The 26,716-nt window shown below is 48.8% G+C and overlaps 1 protein-coding gene across 1 annotated transcript in view; it reads right to left on the reverse strand.

Annotated features, from left to right (window-relative positions):
* Positions 1-939: 939 nt before the first annotated feature.
* Positions 940-26,716, reverse strand: part of ASAP1 (ArfGAP with SH3 domain, ankyrin repeat and PH domain 1) — a 331,734-nt gene continuing 305,957 nt past the window's right edge. Inside the window, exons 25-30 of the mRNA XM_081266600.1 lie at positions 21,943-22,113; positions 12,996-13,065; positions 11,140-11,198; positions 7,667-8,166; positions 5,565-5,687; positions 940-3,072 (exon numbers count right to left, since the gene is read on the reverse strand). Of these exons, the coding sequence (XP_081122726.1) occupies positions 2,998-3,072; positions 5,565-5,687; positions 7,667-8,166; positions 11,140-11,198; positions 12,996-13,065; positions 21,943-22,113 (998 nt within the window). The 3' untranslated portion in view covers positions 940-2,997. The remainder of the gene's footprint in view (positions 3,073-5,564; positions 5,688-7,666; positions 8,167-11,139; positions 11,199-12,995; positions 13,066-21,942; positions 22,114-26,716) is intronic.

The following is a 26,716-nucleotide window of genomic DNA, read 5'->3' on the forward strand; positions in this document are numbered from 1 at the left end:
ACCCCACCTCAGGGCAGCACCAGGAGTGACAGGTGCCGACAGAAGCACTGTGCGGCACGTTGCTGGGCACCTAGAGCTGCGGCTGCATCAGCATGTCACCCCAGGACACGGAGGGGCCCCCCTCTCCTTCCTGTCCTGTTCACAGTGCCACACGCTGTTCACAGGAGGTAAGATGACCAGTATCATTCTTTCCTCCAGAGTAAAGCCGATGAAGTCCCGATCTTCTCCAGTAGGAAGGAGTGGACAACTCACAAAATGGTCTCACTGCAGATGTTTGGGGTCAACTGAGAATGTTTATTTAAAAGCAATTTTAAATATTAAAAAAAGTAGAAATTAACACATACAGTACTGAAAAATGGTCACATTAAATACATGTGAAACGAAAAGTGTACTGATGTTTGATGGTAACATCCAGATGAGGATTCGGAAATTAACTAGTGGCACTATGGGATTCCTATACAACACGTTGAAGATCTAGGCAATACAAAAATAAATAGCAATTGCTGTTCAACAGTCAAATAGACACACACTACTTTCAGAACATTACTTTCTCCTCCGGGGAAAAAAAAGAACTAATTTGCTATTTTTTTTTTGGGGGGGGGGGAAGTCCCATTCCTTCAAAATACTATATCATGTACAAAATGGCAGATCATGGCTCTTCACCGAGTTTAAGAATGAGATCAGATTTAAACTCAACAAGATTGCCAATGGTTTTTCTATCTAGTTTTCCTATGTCCCACAGTAAGTTGGATTAGAGAGAACTCAAATTCCTCATGGAAAACAAAACAAAACCAGAGAGGAGGAGGAGGAAAAAAAAAAAAGGTCTGAAAAATGCATCTGTGAGAGTTTCTACAATAGGGGAAACAGAATAGACATCGCCTCCACATAACTCTAGAGACGGAGCTTGTGTGTGTATTTAAAATAACTAGTTTATTTTCAGATGAGTTGCAAACAGTCTGGCCACAATGAAGAACGGCTCTTTACTGCAACTTCAAATTGTGAATGAATGAGCTCGGACCCAGGGCAGCCTCAGATGCTGACTTCCTGTCCTGATACCAGTGTGGCTTAAATGCTGAGGCTGCTGGCACGGCCAGTCACATATCAGCACGTGGCCTGGTGCCTCCCTCACATTCTGGGTTAGGTGCGGGAATGCACGTGTGCCCTGATGCTGAGGAAGCAATTGCTTAAAATCAGTTTCCAATAGTAGCTGATAAAATATTTCTCAGGTATGCCATGCAAGGTTTATTCTTCAGGTGGCTACTCAAAGTTTTCATAGTAACCACTTAAGCAGAACTAAATATTTACTGAGCACTGTGACTATGAAAGAGGGTTTTTCCTATGGATTTGGTTGGGAATTGTGCTTCTGTGAAATTAACATTTCTCATTCACGGTTAAGATTATCTGCTTAAAAATATTAAGTCTTCTGTGCTGTTGCCAAAATAGCAGTTTAAGCAAATGGAACATCAGAACGACACGAGCCTTAGAATCAAGGACAGTCCCACTGGTTGTGGAACATGACTGCTGTATTCTTGTCCAAAATTCAGACTGATGCCAAAGATCAAAACACAATGTTCTTAGTGGTCTGATAAGCATGGCTGGGATGAAAACAAAATGAGAGAGAGAGAAAGAGCACAAGTGACAGAGAAACAGAGACAAGATTCCTTGCAGGGAGAGCTTTTTCACAGTGCAATTCATAGCAGCTTCCAAAACTTGGTTATGAATTGACTTGAAAGGGAACTGTCTAGTGGCTGGCGCTTCAGATGGGAACACTAATGTATGAAGAAGAGCAGAAGAGCTTGGTTTCAGCACCTGGATCCTACTCTGGAAACACTGTGTGAAGGGCTGACTTTTAATTTCTCCATTTTGAATAGTCTTTTAAAAGTAAATTTATCCAAGAACAAAACTAAGAAAATAATTTAAAACCAACACTTTAGATGCTTCAACACAATTGAGGGATGCTGATTCATAATACATTATGTAAATTCATACTCTTTGAGAGAGTTGAATGACTACAAACAGATATAGTTGCAACCTTATAATTTCTGCTTTAATGGCAATCAAGTTTAAAAAATGTACAGTTCAACTTATTCATACTATTTATTCCTTTATAAAAGGCAAGATTTCAGGTATAAGCTTCTAGATGCATGCATAATGTAGAGGCTAATATTTTCTGGCAGTCCTTGGTTCCTGAAAGTTAAACTTCATCAGACATATTTTAAACTTTGTCAAAATAGGCATGAAGGATATGTTATTTTTGCATAATGAGGTAATATCTCAAGGGTGGGCACTCATCATCATAAGACAGTATAAATCCACTTGTCTCAACTTGCATGAGGCTGTGTGCATTGTAAAATGCCACAAAGAGTTTTGGGTCAGTGAACATTTGCTGAAGGAGTAACATATTTAACTGAGCACTTGTCTGTAATAAATACCAAAGTAGGTTTTTGTAGCTGTAAACTGTGTACACAGATAACTACAGGCTGGTCTGTCATGGAGCTAACTAGAAGTTTCACCTGGAGAACAGAACCCACCTCTTTGCTAATGCTGCATTTTCAGTAACAAGATTGAGAATACTGCACTGGAAGGAGCAGAGTCGACTCTAGGCCCTTCAATGGCTGCTGAACAGAAATCACTCTACTTTCAAAGCCAGCAATTCCTACACTCCTGGTTTTTTGTTGTAGTTGGTTTATTTTTTATTTTTATTTTTTTATTTTTGCTTGCTTGTAAAACAGCACAGATAGAGAGAGATGTAAGTGCTAGGTGCCAAGGACGGCTTTGGCAAACCAGCAAGGCGCACCGGGCCCCGAGGCTACCCTCATACTGGCAAAGGCAGAAGACCACAGGATATTTACAATACATACTCTGTTCCCCTCCCGAGGTGGCCCTCGAGGAGTTTCCTATTCTGTAACAGCAGCTATACACACACTGTGCACAGGGTGGCATGGAAGCAGAAGTCTGGCATGGAGGATGGAGACAACCATAAGGTTCTGCTTTCTGCTAGTCGGACAGGATGTGAACAAAGGACACTGGAAAGACCCCCTTCCTTTCAGGCTGTCCTTCGATGTGCCCAATCTGCAAAGGAAAAAGATAGTGGTCAGGCTGGAGGCAGCAGGCAGCTGCCCTGGGACAAGTCCAGGGGGTAAGAGCCCAGCCCCAGAACCTAGAGCCCTGGGGTGGCCCCAGACACATTTCCCTATCCTTTGTGAACCACAGAAACTATACAACGAAACAACAGAAGGGCACTTCTGCACCATCTGCCTGCCCCCACGGAGTTCCCAGAGAGGTGGAACAGCCTGCCCAAGGCCTCCCGCCAGCCCAGACTTCACGATCCACGTTCTGAGCGGGTGCTTCTGCTTTCCAGATGGGGAGGAGGTGGGGGTCAAACATACCTTGCTAAGCCTCTCAACTGTAAAACAGGGCACCAGAAAAGCCCTTCTCAGGCTTGTGTGATTACTTTAAAAAAGAAAAGACAAACTACATGGGAAAAGCTGCTACGTGCCCATCATTATCCTCTGGCTACTCTGGGGGAGGATATTGCGGGAGTCTGAGGCTGAGGGCAACCGTACTGACTGCTACACAAGGCCGCAAGCCAGGCTGCCTGCAAAGATCTTCTCGTCACCTCTATTAGGTCAGTGTTAATCACATCAAAGAGGACCACATCGGGAGCCCTGGACAGCAGGAAAGACAAGACCACTCACGCTGGCTTTAAATGGCAAATACACCCAGCAGGGTGGTTTGAAGCACGGGACAGGATCAGTCAGGCCAGCTCTCATTTTCTCTGCATGAAGTACCAACTGCACAGAGAGTGGGAGCCAAGAGCTGTGTCTAGCCTATAACCAGCTCCTTTACCGACCAGGCCTGTGGCGGTGGAGGCCATCGGTACTACTGGTCCCTTATCCTGGATATGTAGTCAATGGTTAAGATGTGGCCTACCCACGCCACGAGCGCTCGGCTGAAACCACGCAGTACGAGGGTTCTGTGGGTGGCATGTCACCATGGGGATGCATGGTGACATTCATGTCTGGCTGGACATGTGCTGTTGGCCCAGAGAACTTCTCCCAGGAACAATGCTGAACACACTATCGCAGACTCGTCTCTGCTGGAGTCACCCGTCCTTAGCAAAGACTATGATGGCTGCTTGATCACACTACAGCCAAGTGAGTTTGGTGACACCCTTGTGAGGGAGGATTAATCAGGTCCTGGTTTTCAGAGGAAATAGGTTTATAGGAGGGACATGCCTCCCCCAAGGCCACAGAGACGGTGGAGACCTCAGAGTTCATCTCTTTGGCCTTGTGCACACTGGCTCTCCAGGCTGCATGCTGGGGGCCAGCCTGCCTCTGCCAACAGAGGCTGGAGGCCCCTGGGCCTGCCCCAGCTCATCCTGTCCCAGGAGAGGGACACCTGTCCCCTCAGCCCAGGGTTTCCTGACCTCAGTGCTGACATCTCTGCTGCGTGGCTCCCTGCGCATGGCAAGGTGTGGGCATCACCCTGGCTTCTTCCCACAACATGCCCACAGCACGCATCTTTCCCAGGTCCTGACAGTCAAGGTTTCTCCAGATCTTGCAAACCTCCCAGTAAAAACCATTGTTCCAGTCCAGCAAAACCACTGCCTACAGGCCCAGGGGAGGAGAAGCCAAGGTGAGTGTGTACACTTGCATGTGCCAGGCTTGCACAGGCCAGGCACACACGTGAGGGGGTGTTCTGGGCAGCCACAGGTTTTGCTGGCCCAACTGTGAACCACAGAACTGAGCCCCTCTTGGGAGGAGGGGACTCAGGCTGCCAAAGAAGGAGGATTTATTTCTATACTGAAGGTGGGAAACTGTCAACCAGAAAAGTTTGAGGTGACCGTCTGCTGCACCTTGGCCTGGCAGTCGTCCTGGGGAGACACTTTCTGATCAGTCTGAGAAGTGACCACTGCGACGGTGCCTACAGGTCTCCAAAGAGCTGGGTGGAGAGGACAAGGGTGCCTTCCCTTACACATACCTGAGCGGCAGGTCTTGACGTGAGGGGAGTTTTCACAGATATTTTCATTTTATTTTCTAGAATTATGTGATGAAGCTACTGCAAGTCCTCTTTACAAACTGGGAACCCCAGACTGGATTAAGGACTGAGCCCGAGGGCCAAGCACCACAAACAGCAGAGCATGTCCTGCACCTCCGCCTTCTGGCTCCCAGCTGGGGGACAGCGTGCAAGGGGAACAAAGCACAGGCTTCGAGCTCTGGAGCGACTCAGAGACCTGACTGCCTTCGTATCATCTGCCTGGCCTCGGCAATGTGCCTGACTCTCCTGAGCTTGAGCTCTGCATCTGGACATTTAAAGATGCCTACAACACACAGTGGGTTGTATGGTACCATGGGAAATCACATCCATGTGTTAATTTCCTTGACCCATTTCTGAAGGAAGGTACCGGGCGGAAGGATCAAGTGTAAAAGGCTTGTGGGCCATTGTCGCAGCTGGCAGGCTCTCTGTGCATGAGGGATGCTTTACTGACTGCAGGGTCTGCAGGTCCCCACATGTCATCTGCCAGGGTGTGGTTGGTGACTGGAGGAACCAAATGTACATACCCACCACTCCTGATCCTCTTCCCCTGTGACAATAATTACTTCTCCCTCGATGAAGGTGAGCTCGTCGTCGTTGTCTGCCTGGCAGTCGTAAATGGTCTTCACGCGTCTCACTTTATTCTTCCCCTTCAATACAGAAACTGGGTTTTAGCTGGAAGAACAGGCTGCAGGGGTGAAGAGCATGGTGCTCTTTAGGAGATGGGTGATGTGGGGCAAGCAACTGGACCTCACCGAGCCTTGATTTTCTCAAGGGTGTGTGCATGGGGGGGAGTGTCTGCCAGGCGCCCAGTGTACCACCGTGTGCTCTTGAGGAATGACAGGCCCTTCCTCCATCAGGAGCAGGCTAATGCCCAGTTAGGGATTGGCCACTGCCAAGTTATTTTCACTAGAAATCACATCATGTGGGCAGGAACCAAAATTCAACTTCCCCAAAACACATGAAGCACCCTGCCCTCCCCCACTGGCAACAGCAGCTTGCAGAAATGACAGCGGAGTCTAAAAATGGTTTTAGGAAACATGATGTAAAGCAAAATGTGTAGCTTCTGCACACTGAATGTGCAGCATCAACAAATTTCGCTGTCCCCTCATGCAAAACAGCAGGTTAGGACATGCCGGCTACCCCCGGCAGGATCAGCCCTGCCGGGTGGATTCTTGCTCTAACACCATTGTAACTTCTGGCCAGTTCTGACTTAGGCTTTCATTGGCTGGGCTTCCAGTTCTTAGTAAATAGAAAGACGAAAACAGAGACCTTACCTTCTAAAGAAAACTTTTAGCACCCAGCTAATAAAATAATCAGTAATAAAAAGAGCAAGCTATCTCTCTGAAGTGTTTGGGTCTGGTGACTCCCCCTCTCTGCCTCCTCGCTCCGCCCTGGATGAGCCAGGCCTGAGCTCCCTGCCAGGGCCATGGTGGGGTCTGGGAAGCCTGGCAGAACTGTGGTGGCAGCAGACTCTGCAAGCAACTGAGAAGCAACCGAGAAGGCCCATGATGTGCTCATTTATAATGGAAAGGATTAAATGAGACGGCTCGACCGCAAAGCTCCCAGCATCAACTGGAACTGCACAAATCAAAAGGCTGGTGAGGCCATCGGCAGTGCTTTGGACTAGGGGTAGCGTCCTCCTGAGGACAAGGAAGAGCATCTATGATGCTCGCCAGGCTGGTCTCAAATCCACGAGAGGATGATTTATTTTTCTTACCTTTCCTTTGGTATTCATGTGAAACTTTTTTTTTTTTTGGTAGCACTGGGGGTTGAACCCAGGGACACTGTACCACTGAGCAACATCCTCAGACCTTTATTCTTTTGAGACAGAATCTCACTAGGCTGCCCAGACTGGCCTCAAACATGTGATCCTCCTTCCTCAGCCTCCTGAGTAGCTGGGGTTACAGGTAAACCATGGATACACCTCTCCTCTAACATGTTTCACAGTAAAATGAGCGGATGGGGCTATCTGCACAGAGGGAGGACTCTGGGTTTCCACAGTAACCGTGCCGTGGGGTGTAGCCGTGTGCAGGGCAGAGTGCTGCACATCTCCCTGGAGCATCACCTTTCCACAGAGATGGTGGAGAAAGCCATGTTGTGGTAAAATAAAGATGATGCACTACAGAGGAGGAATGTTGCTCTGACAGAATGGCAGAAGGCTGAGACTTCCTCAAAGCCCGCCCGTGGAAGGGTGGTGGACTTGCCTTATAGGAAGGCGTGAGCAGCACAGGCTGAGGAGCTACTCAGGACCCCGAGAGGGAAACTGCTCTCGCAGCAGTACCGCCCTCAGGTTCTCGGGAGAGCAGCGGCCTTTGTGCTGTGTGGCCCGAGGGCTCCCAAGGCTCACCCGCTGACCCACCTGTGAGCTGGGTGTCCATGGGCCCCCTTTTGTATGTGAGGGAAGAGCCTCAGGGTGAGGGACTTGCCACGGCCCTGAAGTTTCCCCAGGTCCTGTGGCAGGTGAGGCAGGTCGCTCAGCCTGCCTCTGACCATCAGGCTGCCTCCGCCCCAGCACCTGCCCGGAGCCAGGCAGAGGCGTGGTGGGCAGCCTGCTGCAGGGGGCAAAGCCGTCCCGACGCCCTCCAGGGGCAGTGGGGTGAGTGGCCTGAGTGCAGGGGGCACCCACCGTGTTGATCTTTCTGGGTAGTGGTACAGGCGTCTCGGGCAGAGTGGGCGTGAGGTCACTGGAGTCCTCAGATGCCTGCTTCGGGACAGCGTCTCTGGACTGCATGTTTGGGGAGAGATCCCCGGGGTGTGACTTCTGTGTGACCTCGGAGGGCTGCTGAGACTTGGGCGAGACGTCACTCGTCTGAGACTTTGCCAGCAGGTCGCCCAGCTGGGGCTTGGGGGGCAGGTCCTTCATGTGCGGTTTGGGAGGTAAGTCTGAGAGCTGGGGCTTGGGTGGCAGGTCGCCCAGCTGGGGCTTGGGGGGCAGTTCTCCAGGCTTAGGTGGCAAATCTCCAATTTGGGGCTTGGGGGCCAGTTCTGTGGGCTTTGGGGGCAGGTCTCCAGGTGGTGGCTTTTGTGGCAATTCTGCCAACTGTGAAGATTTCTGAAAAATCTCAGGCGGGATGTTGGCTTTGTCTAGGGAGAGATGATGGCTCGTTTCTGTTTTCCTTAGTGCCACTGTGGGGAACAATATAAGAGAGCAAAGTCATCGAACAGAACTGAGGGGGCAGGCATCGCGTCATCAGCATTGGGCACAAGCACCTCAGTGGAGCCACCTCCAGGGAGCACTCGCGGGCACCAAGCCGGGGCCAGGCCCAAGCCTGGGCTGCGGTTCTTGGCCAGGTGCGAGGAGGAAGCTGGAGAGTCCATCATGCAAGGACAACAGGGCCACCTTAATTCTTAAGAGGATACTATTCCCCGAAAATCGGAAAGCACAGTTGAAAAGAAAACTGCCCCATAAGCCTACCTCTACAGGTAGCCATTTTAATATACGTCCTTCTGATTTTTCTGTGTATTTTCTACACACGAGACTTTTATCAATATACTGTTTGAGCAAGAGTACCTGCCGTGCTATTAAAATCCTTTACGGGTAGCACAGATATAATTTTGAAGGGGAATTTGGTCGATTCTATGGCTGTTATAATTTACTTCCTATTTTTTTTATATGATTCACACAATAGGTAAGAAGAGAAAGGTCCCTCTGCCCACCCGACCTCCACTTACGCTGCGCACACGTACACTGAGGACGTCATCTGACACAGTATCGAGGACCGCAATCCCAACACTGCAACCGTCTCCCCACCCAATGCACCTGGAAGGGCTTCTCCGCGTTCCCTCGCCAGCTGCACATACTGCACGGCCCGGCAGGGACAACTTGCCGAGCCACTCACAGCCTTGCACCGCTCTGCAGAGCAGCACTTATGGCATTCAGATACGCCTTCAAGTCGAGCTCAACATTAACTAGCTGTGTGACCTTGGGCGAATTACCCAATCTCTGTGCCTCAGTGTCTTCATCTCTAAAACCCTAGTTCAAAGGGTTCATGAAGATTACACGAGTTAATGTGTGTAAAGAATTGACTGATGGGACCTGGCAGGCGGTGAGTCTTCTGTGAGAATAATCATATCATTTCTGTTCAGGCTCCAGAGCTAGGAAACAGAAATCTTGGTCTGAGCATTCCCCAGTGCTCTCTGTGCTGAAATGTTAACTCCCACTGGGAGATGTTAAGAGGGTGGGGGACTTAACCTGACTGTGGTGCTAGGAGATGGAGGCTCTAGGAGGTGATCAGGGTTAAAGTCATCAGGGTGGAGCCCCTGTGACTAATCCTAATGAAGAGGTCGCTGAGGACGTGATGCCTGCTCTCACAAGCCTGCTTCCTGACTCTAGACCTGTGAGCCTGTATCACCTTGGGACTCTGTTAGAAGGAAGACCATCACCTTCAGCACTACGGACCCAAATAACCTTTTTTCTTTATAAAGGTATCCAGCCCCAGGTATTCTATTACAGAAACAAAATAGGCTAAGAGGGAAAACTTTGGTCTAAGAAACTTAGAAGACAGATCAATCAATCTAATGTGTAGACTTCATCTTGATCCTTATTCAAATAATTCATAAAAAATTTGTTAGTTAATTGGACATGTGAACATTGTGTAGTTGATGATACTGAGGAATTTTTAACCTTTTATATGTGAGGATGAATTGCATATGCATGAAATCACATGTTTGGGGTCTGCTGCAGAACTACTAGGGGCCAGTGGATAGGGATATATACAGAATGGGATCAGGTATAAACTGGGAAGTGCTGGAGATGAGTGACAAGTATCTGGGAGGCCACGTTACTCTATTCCTGGTCTAGCTGTCAGGACAGGTGCAGGTGAGAGAGCAGAAAACGGCACAGGAGGGATGGGAGGTGTGGAGGGGTGGGGACGGGGAGCAGGCAGCAGCAGCCTAGGTGGCCATTTGGTCTGGGTGCAGGAAAAGTCTGCTGGGAGGCAGGGAGAGGGACGCAGGGGTAACAGGCGAGAGACACAGGTCAGAAGCTGGGCAGCCTGAAGGAGGAGGACAGTGCCTAGCAAACTCGGCTCAAGCTCTTGAGACCAGGATAAAAATAAACACTGTCACCAATAAAACCTAACTCTAGAGAGAGACTCAGCAAATTCTGGGAAAGCTTCCTTACTGCTCCGTGGATGATGAGTCAGCAGCCAATTGAGACACCCCTTCCTGACAGGGAGCCGGCCGCTTCTGCTGATGTCCTTCCAAATGGTCACTAGACTGAAGAACTTTGGAGAGTGGCAAATTCTAACTCTTCTACACTGACTTCTACTCTAACTAGGCTACAGAACACGGGACAGGGTCAGAAGTTGGCCCCAGGCACCAGCAGTCCAGAGCAGCTCCTTTGGGCCTCTGCCAGGACCTATGCGGATGCTGGCCTCGGGCTCCCAGGACAGGGGAGCAGACATCTGATGGGCTCCGTAGGTCTCAGGGCAAGGCTGGCTCTGCACATCTCTGCTGCACTAGAAGTCTGAAATTTTGGTTATGGAGGAAAACTCTGTTTAGGACTGAAGAAGACCTGGTCAGAGTGGAGTGACTCTGCTCTGCAGAGCAGCATTGGCAGACCTGCCTTCTGTCCTGTGCAGAGCTCGCGCCTCTCTTCAGCATGACAGATGCCATCCTGGGGGGGGGGGGTCCCTGTTGCCACCCACCTGCTGGGGGCCCTCTGAGCATGACTGCACTGTCCTATAAACTCCACGAAGTAGGCATCATTCCCCACTTTAGAGCTGACGTGCGTGAGGCCCCCAGGTCACTGGCCTGAGGTCACAGGTAGGAAGTGGAAGAGCCAGTACTACTCCCCAGGTCTGTCTGCTCAAGTGTCCCAGAGGGGAGAGACTTGGAGATCATGACAGTGTCTTCTGGAAACGTATTTTTTTTTTTTTTAAATGAAAAACTACAGTGTTTTGCTAGTCACAGATTTTGAATTTATAAATAAATTTATAACCTTTTTGAAAACAAGTATTTACTGGGCACCTCCTATGTGCAAGGTGTTGCTCTAGGCATTTGGGACAGATCAATGAACAAGAGATGAGACCTCTGTCCCTTGGGAAGGTGCAGGGACACTTCAATTTCACGTGAACATAGAAAAGAGAGAAGCCTTACCTTTCTGAGGTAGTTTAGGAAGAACTCTTGGGCCAAGGGCAGTCTTTGCAGAACTGGTGCTGACCAAGAAATAACAACCATTTAGGATCTAGAAGTTCTATAATATCAGTAGTGATCTATTATTCAAAGAAATCGAAGCATTTACAGAATTACCTGGAGGATTCTTTCAGAATTCAACCAAATATTACTCTATTTTCAGGACTTCCTTTTGCCTGGTTGAGAAGCATGGGAAAGGGTTGGGAATCCTGAAGCCGAGAAGTTTGATAAAGCCACACTCGGCCTCAGAGCTTTTATTGTTCAGAGGAATAACGTGCATGAAAGCACTTGGCCACCACAAGCTGTGACCGTCACGTAGCGACCACAGCACCCTGCCTCGTCAGCTCCTACGAAGCAGCCCTTGTCACCTCATCTTCAGAGGAGGAAGTTGAGGTGCATGGAGTGTCACTAGCTAGCAGAAGGTCCCTGGGCCGGTGGGGGACAGTGGAAATTCAGCCCCAGCTCTGCAGGCCCCGAGCTCCCACTTCCTTCTCCACGCCAGATGGCCTGGCCTCCAAGCCTCAGGCTGGCCCTCCGGAGGACATGTACCTGCGCGGGGGAAATGCCCAAGTGCCTGGAGCAGAAGTCGGGTCCACGCGCAGTAGCGCCAGGCAGCCACTGTCTCCCTCTAAGGAGACGCTGTGGTGACCCTGAGCACCCCAGGGGCACTGTGCTCCCGAGAAGCAACAGTAGCCACTGGCATGAGCGGCCCTTGCTGAGGACCTTTTCCTGATCTCATGCCCCCTTCCTGGCCTCTGACCGGCTGCTTTCTCTTCCTGCTGTCCTAACTGCATTGAAAGGAAAAAAAAATGGCCAAGCCTTCCAACCAAGCAACCGAGTCAAGGAGAAGAGGACGAGGCACTTGTTCCTTTGACGCGGCCCCTGCACACCGGGGTCCTACTGCCCCCCTGCAGCTCCCTGGCAATCCTCCCACCCCTGCGGCCTGGAGGGCAACCCCGCCTGGCCATTGCAAGTGCTTTCTCTGTGCCACCCTCCCCTCTCTGGCCCCCTGAGCAGGGGTGGAGGAGGACCAAGTGAGGATAAAGTTGGGAGCAGGGTATGGAACCAGCCAGCTCTGATATTCATGCTGCTCTGAACCTCAGTCTCCTCATCTGTGAAGCTGAGGATAATAGTGATTGGGTCCATCCCACAGGGGTACAGGGGTCCAATGTGACGGCAGCATTAAGAGGAAAGGGGTTTCGTTTTTTCTTTGATAAACCCTGCAAAATAGCCCTGGCACACCAGCTGATTCTTTCTCCTGAGGGTCTGGAAGTGGTTCTTTGTGTCTGATATTTGGGGTGCACCTCTACAGAGAAAACCCTTTGGGGTGGGCTGAATAAACAGTATGGCCTTTAGCTGTCCCCCTTCAGGGAAAGGAGGGAAGAAAGGAACACCAGGGTTAGCCCCACCTACAAAAATCTTACAAACAGCCAATCTAGAAAGAGGTTTTGTGTTTGAGAAGCTCTGGCTTCCAGATTTCCCAGAGGAGAATCTTTTCCAATTTCCAAGTCTGAACAGGTGGAGGGGGACATAACAAAGTCACAGAATTAAAACATCAGAAGCAACAGTAAAGCTCGTCTGGCAGGAGCGCCATCACAGACCCTCCTCTGACTCTGACCTCAGGGCCACGAGGCTGAGCTGCCCGTGGATGGAGTGCCCCATGCAGGACAGGATGCCCCGAGAGTGGACGCCCAGCCTCTCCTCGTGAGCCACGCTGCCAATGACCACACCTTGAGTGGCACTGGGAACACAGCCACAGCCACCTGCAGAATCCTGCCCATCGCAACTGAGTCCAACCAGGAGGAGCTCAGAGGGCTTACCTGGATTGTTGAGACAGCCCCTCAAACTTGTTCGTGGTCTTACTTGAAGATGACGGACCCACATCGTTACCTACAAGGGAAAGCAGATAGATAGCGGAACGTGACGGAGGGATGTACGGTTTCTGCAAACAGGTGGGATCCCTGAGGTTCCAGAAAGGTATCAGAGACCTCAGCCTTCTGGCTGTGTGCGTTTGGGGCATTAAGACAAAACAAAATGAAGCACTGTTTTGGGGTTGGGGTTTTTATTACGAGTGGAGGAGCAGCCTGGTTCTTGACAACGCCTCTAAGAGCACAGGACCTGGTGTCCCATTGGCTCAGATCCTGGCCTCAGACTGGGGGCACAGGGAGAAAACAGTAAAGTGTCAAGTTCATGTAGAGGTTGCCCCTGGTAACCACACTCAGATGACACACTCGACCCCCACACTGTGGGCACACATGTGGACACAACAAGGAGGGTGCTGATGACAGTCATGGCCCTGAGCCACTGACTCGTCATTCATCCATATTTTAACATTTCTTAAGCACCTACTATATGCAAAGCATGAGTGTGAAGTGTGGGCACGGAGGCACATGAAATGCCACTGCTCCTGGGAGCCTCGTGGGTGGCAACTATTAACGCGGAATGAAACAAAGACAGTCCGGTTGGCTACTGTGAAAATCCAGAGGAAATGGTGTCTGCAGCCTAAGTGGCAGGGGTGGGCAGGGACTATCCGCCTTGGAGGTCATGGCACATGAACTCCCTTGTGGGGAGTGGCAAAACCAGAGGCCCGCAGGTGAATGTATGTGTGCTTCTGCCCAGCAGAAGTCAAAGACCAGTTAGAATAAAAGTGGCTTGCTGGCGCACATCTATAATCCCAGCAACTCAGGAGGCTGAGGTAGGAGGATTCGAAGATTGAGGCCAGCATCAGCAACTTATGAGACCCTATCTCAAAATGCCCTGGAGTCCTGACCACGAATCTATGTGCTCTTTGCCACCCTTCATGATGCCTCAATGGTAACATTAATCACAGAAACTACCTTTATTGAGAACTTACTGTGAGCAAGGCAATATACCAAGTGTCTCAAGGTAATCATGCCCATGAGAAGTAATATAATCACCCTCTCTCTTTTACACTTGTTGAACCATAAAGAGAAGCAAAATTGCCCAAGGTGAAGTAGCAGGTCAGAGCCAGGGAGACCACCTCCAGGTCTGCACTCTAAACCCCACCCTCCACCCTCCCAGGCCTATAGAACCTGTTCAACCAGGAGGGCTTGGCGGTGCTGGGGCCTCTTGAAGGGAATGTCCCTGATTCTAGGGTATCTATACACAAAGCCCTTGCATTGCCAGCATCAAAGACTTTCAAACCAGTGCTGTTTAACTTTGATAAGATACTGCTAACCATCAGTGTATCCATGAGCCTGTAATGTGATAATGGAGGACTTCTTTGGGATCTCTTGTAAAATCTGAACTGATTGCTTTAAGGTAGGCTTTCTCCCCCCCCCCCCCCCCAGCATCATGCTTAGTACTGAGTCTACAGTCCTGGATATCAAATTCTATCCTTTCAGACTGAAATGAGCCCTAACTATCAAAATGTCACATCCATGGATTCCCTCTCCAGGTGGAAACACTTCAAACAATGGCTATTAATTCACTTTTTCACATGTGACAGGCACGAGTGACTTGGAGACCAGCAGGCTGAACCCCTTGGCTCTACTGCTGTCCTTCTCTCTGAAGTCACATAGGTGAGTTATCATGGCTGTGGTCTGGTCCCACGTGCCGAGTCCTCATTTAATCTTCCTTTCTGGCCACTCAAGATGATGTGCCACTCTTCAAAGACACTGTTTTGATGCCTCTGTAGCTCTGCTCTTTCTTTTCTTTCTGTCCCCTTCCACTCTTGGTGAATCTCACAGCTAGGCAAAGGCCACCTACTGTGCCCTGAAGAAAAGCCTGGCTTAGAAACACTCCTAAAAATAAGACAGCACTAAAAGGAAGAGGAGCAAAAATGATGGCGGCAGCTCAGTCCTTTTTTCTTTCTCCGTGCAGCCTGGAAAAGGCTGTGGGTGGATCGCACAGATGTGTGCAGGAGAGACCTGGAAGAGGCCGTGGCCGGACAACTGGAGACCTTGTAGCCAAGACTCCTGGTCACTTACTATACAGCTCAGAAGCTGCAGGATGGGAATTTGTGGGAAAGGCAGAGGACATTAGCCCAGCAGTGAATGGCCTGGAGGACTTGGCCCAGGGAGGACCCAGGAGTCTTCTAAAATGAGGGACTAGTAGATAGGCCTGGAGTCAGAAATGGGTTCAAATCCCAGTTCTGAAGTTTCTGGATTCGTGACTTTAAGCAACTTCTCTGCTTCAATAACAACAGATAATTTTAAATCCCAGTGGCCAAAGGTGAGGAATGTTAGTGATTCCCAGAGGTCACTTAGGCGTGGAATGGTGGAACCCAGATCAGACCTTGGGCTTCCAGAATGTTCATCCAGTGCACAGATGGCCTCCCATGACCCACTCTGCAGACATTTCTCTAAATGTTGATGGGCTGAGGTCCCAGGAGGAACTGCCCTGAGATATTAACTTTAGGAATCTCAAGTGCAAGAACAGGATCAATCCTATGCCTATCAATCACACACCAGATGATTTGTTGCATGTTTTTCTTTGTTTATTCCTGTGAGACCCCTAGAGTAAAATCTGGGGTCCATTCTCAGCCATGGTATGCGACCTCATGTTAGGGATTTTAGAGATCACACTCCTCCTGTACTACATCTTACTTTGCTATCCTTTTCCTTTCTCTTTCCTCTCATTTCCTTATTTTTTCAATTGTGTTAAAATATGAGCTGGTCTGTTTTAAAGTAGGTTCTTTAAAACAGGAGGAGGTATAATGAAGTGCCACTTCAAAGATCCTAAAGCCCCCACAAGACTCAAACCCGCCCATTGTTCTATTTGTTTCCTTATCAAGACTGTCCTGGACGTCTCTAGACACAGATGGCCCCATTGATCACAGAAGTGGGGATTCTGCAAAGCGGTGCCTGGGCTGTTCTGGGTGCTGTGGATGGTGCAGTTCTGGCAGAGAGCCCCTGGAGTGGCCCTTCTTGCCAGGGCCAGGCTGGAGCTGCGCTTGTTGCAGAGGAACAGTGGGGCTCAGCCCACAGAGCACTCACTGCTGGCTGGACTCCCTGGGTAAGTGGAACACCTTCTCTCCACAGGCACAGAAATGACTGTTGAGAGGGGGACAGTGAGGAGTCTCACTCACCTGCTTTTTGAGCCCAGAGGTGTCCTGGGCAGAAGGCAGTGGGTGGGGAGCGTGGGTTCTCAGCCACTCAGGCTCAGACCACCCCTGGCCCTCAGGCACCAGCTGTGAGAACTGGGGCAAGCTGCGTAACCTTCCGGAGCCTCCTGTCCTCACAACCCAGGTACCAGCACAACCTCCTGCATACAGGGTGCTCAACAATGCCCGGCACTCCACGAGCAAGAGCCAGCTTTAAAAATACACACGTGCAGTTGTTCATCTAGGTAATGACACCATAAACCTGCATTAAGAATTGAAGAAGGCAGAAAATGGTTTTGAGGGGTAGAAAGACAGTGTCTCTGTAAGTGGCCTTTCATGAAGTAGATGCCTTAAAGGCTACTCTCTTGGCACTCATCCTTGCAAGAGTCTCAACATCAAATGCCTGCTTATCTCCTCCAGGCTACTCCCCTTATCCTGCAAGCACAAACTCAAGCTCTACCACCTCCTCTTTTTTTTTGTTCTGGGGATGGAACTCTGGGGTGCTCTGCAATTGAGTTATGCCCCCAGCCCTTTTTTGCAACATCGGGGATTAAACCCAGGGCCTTACACATGCTACACAACTGCTCTACCACTGAGCTACATCCCCAGACCCCTCCCCTTTTTTGTGGGATACCAGGGATTATGCCGCAGTCTGGCTAGGCACAACATAACCGACCCGCCACACAGCAGGATTGAATTCAGGGGCACTCAACCACTGAGCCATATCCCCAGCCCTATTTTGTACAGCACCTCGCTTTTGCTGAGGCTGGCTCTGAACTCATGATTCTCCTGCCTCTACCTCCTGAGCTGCTGGGATTATAGGCGTGTGCCACTGTGTCCAGCAGACCTTTGTGTGTGTGTGTATTTTTTGGTAGTTCTCAATGGACAGAATGCCTTTATTTATTTTTATGTGATGCTGAGGATTGGACCCAGTGCCTCACAGTGCAAGGCAAGCTCTCTGCCACTGGGCGACATCTCCAGCCCACCTTTTTATCTTGAGACAGGGTCTCTAAGTTGTCCAGGCTGGCTATGGACTTGCAATCCTCCTACCCGACCTCCTGAGTAGCTGGAATTACAGGTGTGTGCCACCGTGCCTGTTCTCCTTCCTGTATAAAGTCCAGCATGGAGGGCTGGGCAAAGCATGAGGACATCGGTGGAGGCAGGGCCTGGTAGCTACAGGGGCTCCACAGAGTCAGAATCCAGAGATGCCCGAGTCCTGAAACAGGACTGTGGTAGGAGAACCCACCAAGTGTACAAGCTTCAGAAAGTGACAGGTGGAAACTTGCTCTTGGCTGAGGGAAGAGACCACTGTGCTGCAAGAAGGGGTGGCCTCAGTGCTGGCCATAACCCTGGCTGGCATGTTCACTGAGAACTAAAAAGAACGAGGGCCGAGAGGGTGGTGAGACTTCTGGGCACACTGGAATGTGTTCTGCACATGGGATGGATGTGAATCTTTGGGGTCTAAAGAATAAACGAGGATAGGTTGAAATGGCCACCTGAACATATTAAGTCCTAACTCTTGGAACTTGCAGATATGAACTACTAGGAAAAAGCATCTATGTCACAATCATTAAGTTAAAGCTCTTGAGATGAAGCGACTACCACAGGAATTCAGGCAAGCCCTAAACACAGTATCAGGTATCCTTACAAGACAGGCAAAGGGAGCTTTCAGAGCAGAGCAGGTGGCGAGGTGCCCATGTGAGGCAGAGGGAGGAGTGGTGTGCGACATAACCCAGGAACACTGGGAGGCACCTGCAGCTGAGAGGGGCAGGGAAGAGGACCTTCTCTAGACCCTCTGGAGGAAGTGCAGTTGTGCAGAATTTCAGACTTGTAGACTATAGAACTGATAGATCTGGTGCTGTAAGACACCAAGTTTGTGGCTTGTGCTACAATATCCTCAGGATGTTAATACAGGTTTCTGATACAAGTGACAGTCTACCAACTAGCCATCTCAGTAACAAAATGTTGCTACTGAGAGTAACATTAGCTAGCATTTACTGAGAGCTTCCTATGTCCTGTATCCTCTGCTTCATGTGTCTCTTACTTAAATTTCATGAGAATATTCTGTAAACTATAGGTATAATGACTAGCCCCAGTTAATGAATGAAAAAACTGAGGCACAGGATAATTCAAAGACACCTGCTAAAGCCACATGGCTACCAGGTGGCAGAGATGGCATTAGATGTAGGTAATATGACCCTAGCATCCACTTGGGGGGCTCTACTGAGCACAGCAGCACATACCCTTACAAGACGTTCATGCCTGGGAAAGGAGGAGAGGCCGAGAACCACGGGAAGCCGCTGTGCCTGAGGCACACAGAGTGGGCGCATGAGGGGTGGCTGGGCCAGGCCCTGTTAAGCAGATCCCAGGAAAGCAGGGCTTAAGGGATGACGAAGCACAAAGGAGCAGAGGTAAGAAGATCCTAGGCTGAGGGCACAGATCGAGTGGAAGGATGCAGTCTGGGAGCCTGCTAGGCTGCAGGATAGCAGACACGGCCTGCTCTGGGTGGATGTGCAAGGCTGCGAGAGCAACAGGCCGCTCCTCCACCACATCTTCCACTGGTGTCTTCCCCAGACAGTCCTAGGGCCCTCACCTCCATGGGCTGAGAAAGATGAATCCAGGGGAACTAAAAGACCAGGAAATATGGGCCCACTGAAAGAAGATGCAGGTTCCAGGGAGAGAAGGTGCCTAGCAGGCTGCTACCCTGCATGCCTCACTGTCCCCCAGCCTGACCCTGCCCTTGGCGTCTGAAACACAGCATCAGCAGGAGACAGGTGTTAGGATCACCAAGCAGTAGTCACATGACATGAGGCACAAATGCCAGGACTGGAGCGAGTTCAACCTGCGAGCAGTCCAGCTGTGTCTGTGAGCACACATACCCACTACTGACAGGTCTGTGTCTGTACACCTGTCTAAGTCTTCCACACGTGCACACGTGCCACGCATAAATACAGCCTTGGTAATTCTGGAATGAATATTCGAGAGTGTGAGTCATCACCAGAGCTGTGTTATGTGAAGTATCTCTTTTCCTGAGGACAGACTCTGATTTGTCCTGGGGCTGGCTGGCGGCAAGGGGCTCCCAGTGGATGGCTGAGAGGCCCATCTGCAGGTCTCTGAAGCTCCCAGCCTACTGCCAGGCAGGTGGTAACTTTCATCCAGCCACAGCAACTTTGCTTCTTGGTGAAAAAGGCCCCCACTCCACCTCTGCTGGAGATGAAGAAGAAAGGCCAGGTGCCTAGTCCTGCCACTGAGAGTTCAGAGCAGAGGAGGAATCCTAAAAAGCAACCGCCAGCTGGCGGCAGTGGTGCCCAGTCCCAGCGACTGGGAGGCAGAGGCAGGAGGACTGCAAGCTCAGGGGTACAGTCTCCCTGGGCTCAATCCCAAGAGCCATTGGAAAAACCAAAGTTCAGCTTTTCAAGCTAGAAAACAAATCTGGTTATGTTCTTGAGGAACACATGGGTCCCTATAAAGTGAATATAGGTATATAAACCACAGAGAATAAAACCCAATCAAACGAGAGGATCAAAGTATGGTGGAATTTAGAAAGAAGGTTAACCTGTGATATGAAAGTCTACACAGGAAACGTGTGATTTCTGATGGAATGTTACTTGTTATTCTCTTTGACAAATCGGAGGGTCCTGAAGGCCTTGGGGTGCCACCTCTAACCTGTCCAGGACATCCTTAGTATTTCCGTGCACAGGGTCCTGCACACCTGCACACTCTCTTCCTACCTTGCTCGTTTCTCCCGGGAGCTGATTTGTTAACATCAGCCTCGAACATCTCCTCCTCTGTGAAGCCTTCTCTGCTTTCCCTCGCAGAAAACAGACACACTGTTTCTCAGCATTTCCACAGTGTTTGGTTACATGAGTACCTGACAGTCAAGAACTGCTCACTCCTCAGTGTCCCTCACTGGGCCTTGGGCTCCATGAGCGTATGGACTGAGAAGGCCCAAGCAGGTGTCCTAATTAACCCTGCTGTGTCAAAAATATTTCTCTACTATGATAATACACAGACATATTCAGGCACGCTGCACACCCTCACGCTCCCCTCTCTGTGGCATCTGGGCCAGATGGTGGATGGGTGTGCCAACCTATTTAAGTGAATGGTATGGCTTTTCCCCAAATTCAAATACCTAGAACGCTTGAAGTAGGCTTTTAAGAAAGGCTTTAAAAGCATTAAGAGGACTTCCTTATTAGCTAGCAAAACAATTAAAATGCAAAAAAAAAAAAAAAAAAATCCACAATGAAAGTTACTGGCAGGAAGAAGTAAGACAGGTAGAGTAGCATGTTCATTCAGCAGCACCTGACCGCTGGGTGGGCCAGGACCTGCTGGGCGATGGGCCTACCCTATAACGTAGGCAGGCTAGCAGGAGAGGATGGCATCTACGCTGCTGCTTCCTCCTCCTGTTCCCTCCTTGCCCATACTGCAGATCAAACCCAGGCCCTTGTGCATGCTAGCAAGGGCTCCACCACTGAGCTACATTCCCAGCTCTGAAATTATGTTTCTTGTGGAAACATTTGCAATCAGTGTCACTCAACTGTTTATACTTGCTGATTCTGAGTAGGGCTATTCATTTTCAAGAGATTGCTGGCTATCTGCTGTGTACCAGGCATGATTCCAGGCTACGCAGACACAGGTGAGAACAAGACGGACAAGGTCACTGCTCCCGTGGAGCACACATTCTAGTGGAGAGACAGACACGTGAATAGAATATTTCTCTACTATGATCAGGTGCTTGGGAAGAAATCTGCTCCTTCAGAGAGGAGAACCACGGAGACAAACATGAAAGCTGAGAACTGGGGGAGAAAGGAAGCTGGGCTTTCAGGGAGCAGAACAGAGCTCCAGGAAGTGGAAGGGCCTTAAGGAGGGAAGACCAGAGTGCAGCCAGGATGTGGAGGGAGGCCAGTGGCTGAGTAGAGGTGAGAGCCCCAGCATGCAGGGCCCTGGAGGCCTTGGTGCAAGGAGTCCACCTTTATCAGAAGCTCAACAGGAAATCTTTACAGGTGTTAAGGAAAAGAATGACCATGATCTGATTCACATTTTATAAGAAAACCATTCTGGCTGTTTTGAGGCAATGGACTCCTTTACTTTTCTGGCCCTTTACTTCCTCTTCTGTAAGTGAGATTAATAACACCTACACCACACGGTCATTGTTGCGACTGAATGAGAGTTTGGATATGCTTGGCACTTTATTACTATCACGGTTGGTCCTCTGCATCTGCAGTAATGCTCCCTGGATTCAAGCAAACAACTGTGGACCAAAAATATCGAGGAAAAACCTAAGTGTTCTGAACATGTCCAGACTTTTTTTTTTTAAATAAAAATTACATTGTATTAGGTACTATAAGTAATCTAGAAGTGATTTAAAGTATATGCGCTTAGGTGATATGCAAATACTATGCCATTTTATATAAGCAACATGAGCATCTGCAGATTTTGGTATCCCTGGGGGAGGGAGGTGTGTCCAGGAACCAAAATCCCAGTGATAGTAAGGAACAACTATACTGACTGCTATTAGCAGTATTTAAGGGCCCCAAACATTTTCAAAGTGTTTCTCGGCCATTAGAGGCAGGAATAATCCCACATATCCAAGCCCTCATCCAGTATGTGGCCCACTTTCTAAATGCGCTATCCATCGCCAGGGGAGCCCCACGCTCCGCCTGGCCCTGGGCGGCTTTGGCCCTAACTTCAGGAGAACTTACCCCAAGGAATTGCGCCTTTGTTTGGGGGCCCGTGAGGTAGTGGGCTGGGAGGGTCGGACAGGGTTCTCTTGTGTCCGGGTGGTGGGGGAGGAGGCCTCTTCTTGGAAAGGGTGGAGCTGCCACTAGAGGTCTGGGTGCTTAGAGGGAGTGTTGAAGGTGGGCCAGTTGGACCTAGAAAGGAAATTGAATGGGGGCAGGAAGGTTAATCCCAGGCTCACAGACACAGGACACCAGTATGCAATCACTCCCACACATCCAAATGTGGTGCGACACACAAAGACGAGCAAAACGCTGATCTGACCATGTTCGTCAGTCCAACATCTTTAAATCCAACTTTAAAACAGGACTTAAAAGAAATTGTTGGTTTTAAAAAAAAAGAAAATTACAACAAAGGAGAGAGTGTGCTTTTAAGGAACAAAACGCTAGTCAACATAGATGCTAAGGGGTTTAGATCATTATTTAGGTACAATGGGAAAAATAAAACACACACATTTTAAACCAACAACTCACTGGAATCATCACGAAATCTACGTAGGAGGAAGGCACACAGCACTACCAGCAAAATCAACAGGGGAAGAGCAGAGTAGTGGATCAACTAAACCCTTGGCCTTTTCTAAATGAATGATGTAAAGTTACCTGGCAAAGATTGAAAACCCTAAACTCTTTTTTATTTTTTGCTGCAATTCTGAATTGTTTTAGAAATCATAAACCATTTATTATATTGGAAGCCTGAACAACAGGTAGTGGATTTCATTTCTAAATGTAGTTGTGGGGGGAGTACATATGTCGAATTTTGTTTGTTCAGAGTGACACTGAAGAGGCTGCTGTGTGTCAGCATTTCCTGCTGGGCACTTGGACAAATTCTTTTTTCTTTTTACACAATATTAACAGGTGAATGGTTTAACCATGTCCATGGACAACTGCTTCTGCAAACATTCAGGGAAAGAAAGAAAGAAAGAAAAGGAATATACGAAAAAGCTAGGAACACTGCCACATCAAACATTTAGCATAGGGTAGTAAATTCCTGACGATTCAGAAAGGCTCTGAAAGAGCTTTTACATTCTGTGCATTAAAAAAAAAAAAAAAAAAAAAAGCTTAATTACTTCTGGCCTCCCTCCTGGGTAAACTGGGTAAAGTAAATTTAGATAATTTCCCATTATTGATTCCTAGTCAGTACTAACACTGACCTAAATTACTGACTCACAGGAAGACAGTCTAGTCTTAGAAGTAAATACTGCTATCTCAATAAAATGACGATCTGCATAGGATGAAATAGCCATAATATGTAATTCATTCTCTGTCTTACTGGTGTAATACAAGAAGGAAGGCTTATGGTTGCTCTAAATCAATGCCCTAATATGGCATCAAGTTAATGAAACTTTCTTTTCGGTCCTGGGGATCAAAACTTTCTTTTTGGCACTTTACCACTGAGCTATGTCTAAAATTCTTTTCACTTTTATTTTGATATAGGCTCTCTATAAGTTGCCTAAGCTGGCTCTGAACTTGTGATCCTCCTGCCTCGGCCTGCAGAGTCACCAGGATAACAGGGGTGCACCACCACACTCAGCCGGGTTATTTTAATTTTACAACCCTAAAGTAACTGTTACTAAGGTTGTGCACCAGTATAATGCTCTGTAGTTTTCAAAATGCTTGTTTTTCCTTTTCATTTTCATAACAACTCTGTGAGGTAAGTGGATCCAGTACTGTTCCTATTTTGCAGCTAAGAAAATCGGGGCTTGGCATGAGGGATGGAACTGGGACAACACAGGTGTCTGGAACTGGTGAGGTGCTTACCCCATCCTGCTGTCAGTTCCCAAAAGCCAGGGCAGCATTTCTGCACTTGGCACACGAGGAAAACAACAACAACAAGTGTTCAGTATCAGGAAGTGTAACTTTCCTCTTGGAAAAAAATGCATAATAGATAATAGACAATGGTGAGATTCTAGAGTAATCTCAACTTTAGCGCCACCTAGGGACTTTGAAAAGCAATGCATCTGAAAAGTCACTCATCAGATTTCAAATCCTGGCTGGGAAAAAACTGCCAGACAAAATACTAATGCAGCTGTGTACGTGACTTTAGGAGGTATTCACGCCCCAGAGTTGTCCAGTCACCACAAGCCAAGCAGAACCCAGCCTCAGAGAGTCTAGAAACTTGGTCAGACACAGTAAGTTCCAGGTGGAACCCTGCTCTGTTGGACTCAAGGTGAGTGCTCAGCCTGGAGGACAGCCAGCCTGTTCCTCTCTGAATGGAGCCACGTCCTCTCTGGCTAGAACACTCAGACATAACTGCACTCTCTCTTCACCGCTTATCCTCGTCTTTTAATGGTCAGTTCAGATGTGACCCTATTCAGGGTCTTTCTTTAACCCACCCAACCCCTAGAACACTTCTATCTCTGAACTTCCACAAGCCTTACAGACACTAGATTTTCTCTGCCTAACACTGGAGATCATTTCCCTTCTGTCTGTCTCCCCATCTCCCAGTGATTGCACCTGGTACATGCTGGGCACAACTCACGTCTCTGGAAATAATTCAAGTGCCAGTGAGCAAGATGCTGTTCCAACATCTTGTGCGTCCAGTTTTTAGTAAGGCAGAGAACCCCGAGGCCTTCCACACCGGGAGGCCAAATAAAGTGTCTTTAAAATTTCTAAGAGAAAAGCCAACACTAGAAGACAGCTTGAAAAATTATCTTGACAGTTCTTTAAAAACTTGTCTGTAGAAGTATGATTTACATATTTTAGCATGCCACACAAAGAGGGGTGATGACAGAAGTTACATCTACACAACTCAGGGTAACGTGAATAAAAATTTTACCATCTTTTCTAATGGTTTTATTTTAATTGATAAATAAATATTGTATTTTTTGTGTACAATAAACTGGTGGGAAATATGCATACACTGTGGAATGGCTAAATTGAACTAATTTACATGTGGACCTCACATGCTCATCATTTCTTTGTGGTGAGAACCAACTCTCTCAGTAATTCTCAAGAATGCAATATGTGGGCTGGGGTTGTGGCTCAGTGATAGAGAGCTCACCTACCACGTGCAAGGCCCTGGGTTTGATCCTCAGCACCACATAAAAATAAATAAAATAAAGGTATTATGTACAACTACAACTAAAAAAAATACATAAAAAAGAATGCAATGTTATTGTTAACCACACTGTACGACAGATCCTCCAACTATAAAGGCTTTCATAGTATGGAGTTTAAAAGAGCTTAAAATTTATGTTCAATACTTTATAAAGTAGATAAAGACACAGTACTGTGCCTTTGTGGAGAGAAGGACTGTGTAGAACATGTGGTTATCATGTTCATGTTCAGATGGGGAAGTGGGCACGGCAAGGTGAGCGCTGGGACACGTCAGTAAGTCAGTGACAGGGCCAGCCAGTTCCAGCATGGCAGAGGGGTGCCTGTGCCTGAGAGCACACCACTCCTGGCCCATCTCTACACAGAAAACAGCACCAGTACTCATTTGTCCTTCAGTCTCCTTCTATGACGGACTGACAACCGGAGCTGACAGGCCACCAAGAGGCAACACAATGCCTGACTCCAGTGATAAGAGAAAGTCTCAGATTCGAGGGCCTTGGGTGGGTTCTTTTAACAATTGCTCACACATTCCTGAAGGCAAGCACAACAGGATTTCCTCTGCGTCCCCTACACACCCTGGCGGTCAGGAGACTCAGAAGGCCTGAGTCAGTGGCCACTGCTGAGGGCAAAAGTCACAATGTTCTCAGCCGGGGCGAGGTCACTAGTGTGCAATAGTTTAGAAAGGATAGGGTAACTGACAAGGGCCAAGACAAAAACAAAACAACCCCAAACACAAATCCAATATGAATCCAAGTCGATGGCCCATGGGCAGCAGTAAGGAGATTAAAATTCCCAGGAAACTGTGGAGTCACTACCATGGGACTAATGCTCCGGACACTTCCCAAATGCCTCTGCATTCCCAGGGCTGCACTCTCCTCATGGTGGGCCCCTGCAGGGAGCTGAGGCATGTGCCTGCTCCACTGGCCCCTGACCTCTGTAACTGCTGCTATAAACTCTGAGAAAAGTGGGAGAAGCACTGTGGGAATCCCGGCCCAGCTGCTGGGCACAGCTGCTGCAGCCATTTCACACCCAGGCTTTCAGCAAGGCGACTCTCTGGGACAGACAGCTTAGCTTCTCCTTGCTCTGGCCACCTACTTTTGGGACGTGCCTTCACTGATTCTTCTTGTTATTCACGCTTTAAACATGGACATGGATGGCAAATGCTCTGCGTTCTGCATGTGAAGGCAGCAGCCTGTGGCCTGTCATTGAGGAGCTCTGTCTCCTCACCTGGACAGTGCATGAGGACTTCCTTGCCCCTCTTCAGAACTGCAAGCAGCACCCCCTACTGGCCCGATGGCATATTCCACGGGTTTCTCTCCCCTGGAGTGCCAGCTTCTGCACTCCTCTAATGTTCTGGCCCCTGGAATATTTACTGAACTGAACACATGAGACAGAGAAAACTCCCATTTGTTGAGTGCTCAGCGTGCTCTCTGCAGTGGCCCTGCAGGCTGGACACCCAATCCTTATTTTTCAGGTGAACACTGACACTCAGCAGGATCTCTCAGGCTAGATGAGACACACAGAGGCAGGACTGCCCTGGTGGACAAGGATCACAGTCTTTTTTTGTGGGGCAAGGGACAGGCAGCTTTTTGGAAGAAGAGAAGATGAAGTCTGAAGGCTTCTCACGCGTTCACAGCTGCCCAGGCAGTGTGTCCGGCTTGACATGGACTGAGATGTCTCAGAG

Source organism: Spermophilus citellus, assembly GCF_964194105.1.
Source record: "Spermophilus citellus genome assembly, chromosome: 14".
Classification (NCBI taxonomy): domain Eukaryota; kingdom Metazoa; phylum Chordata; class Mammalia; order Rodentia; family Sciuridae; genus Spermophilus; species Spermophilus citellus.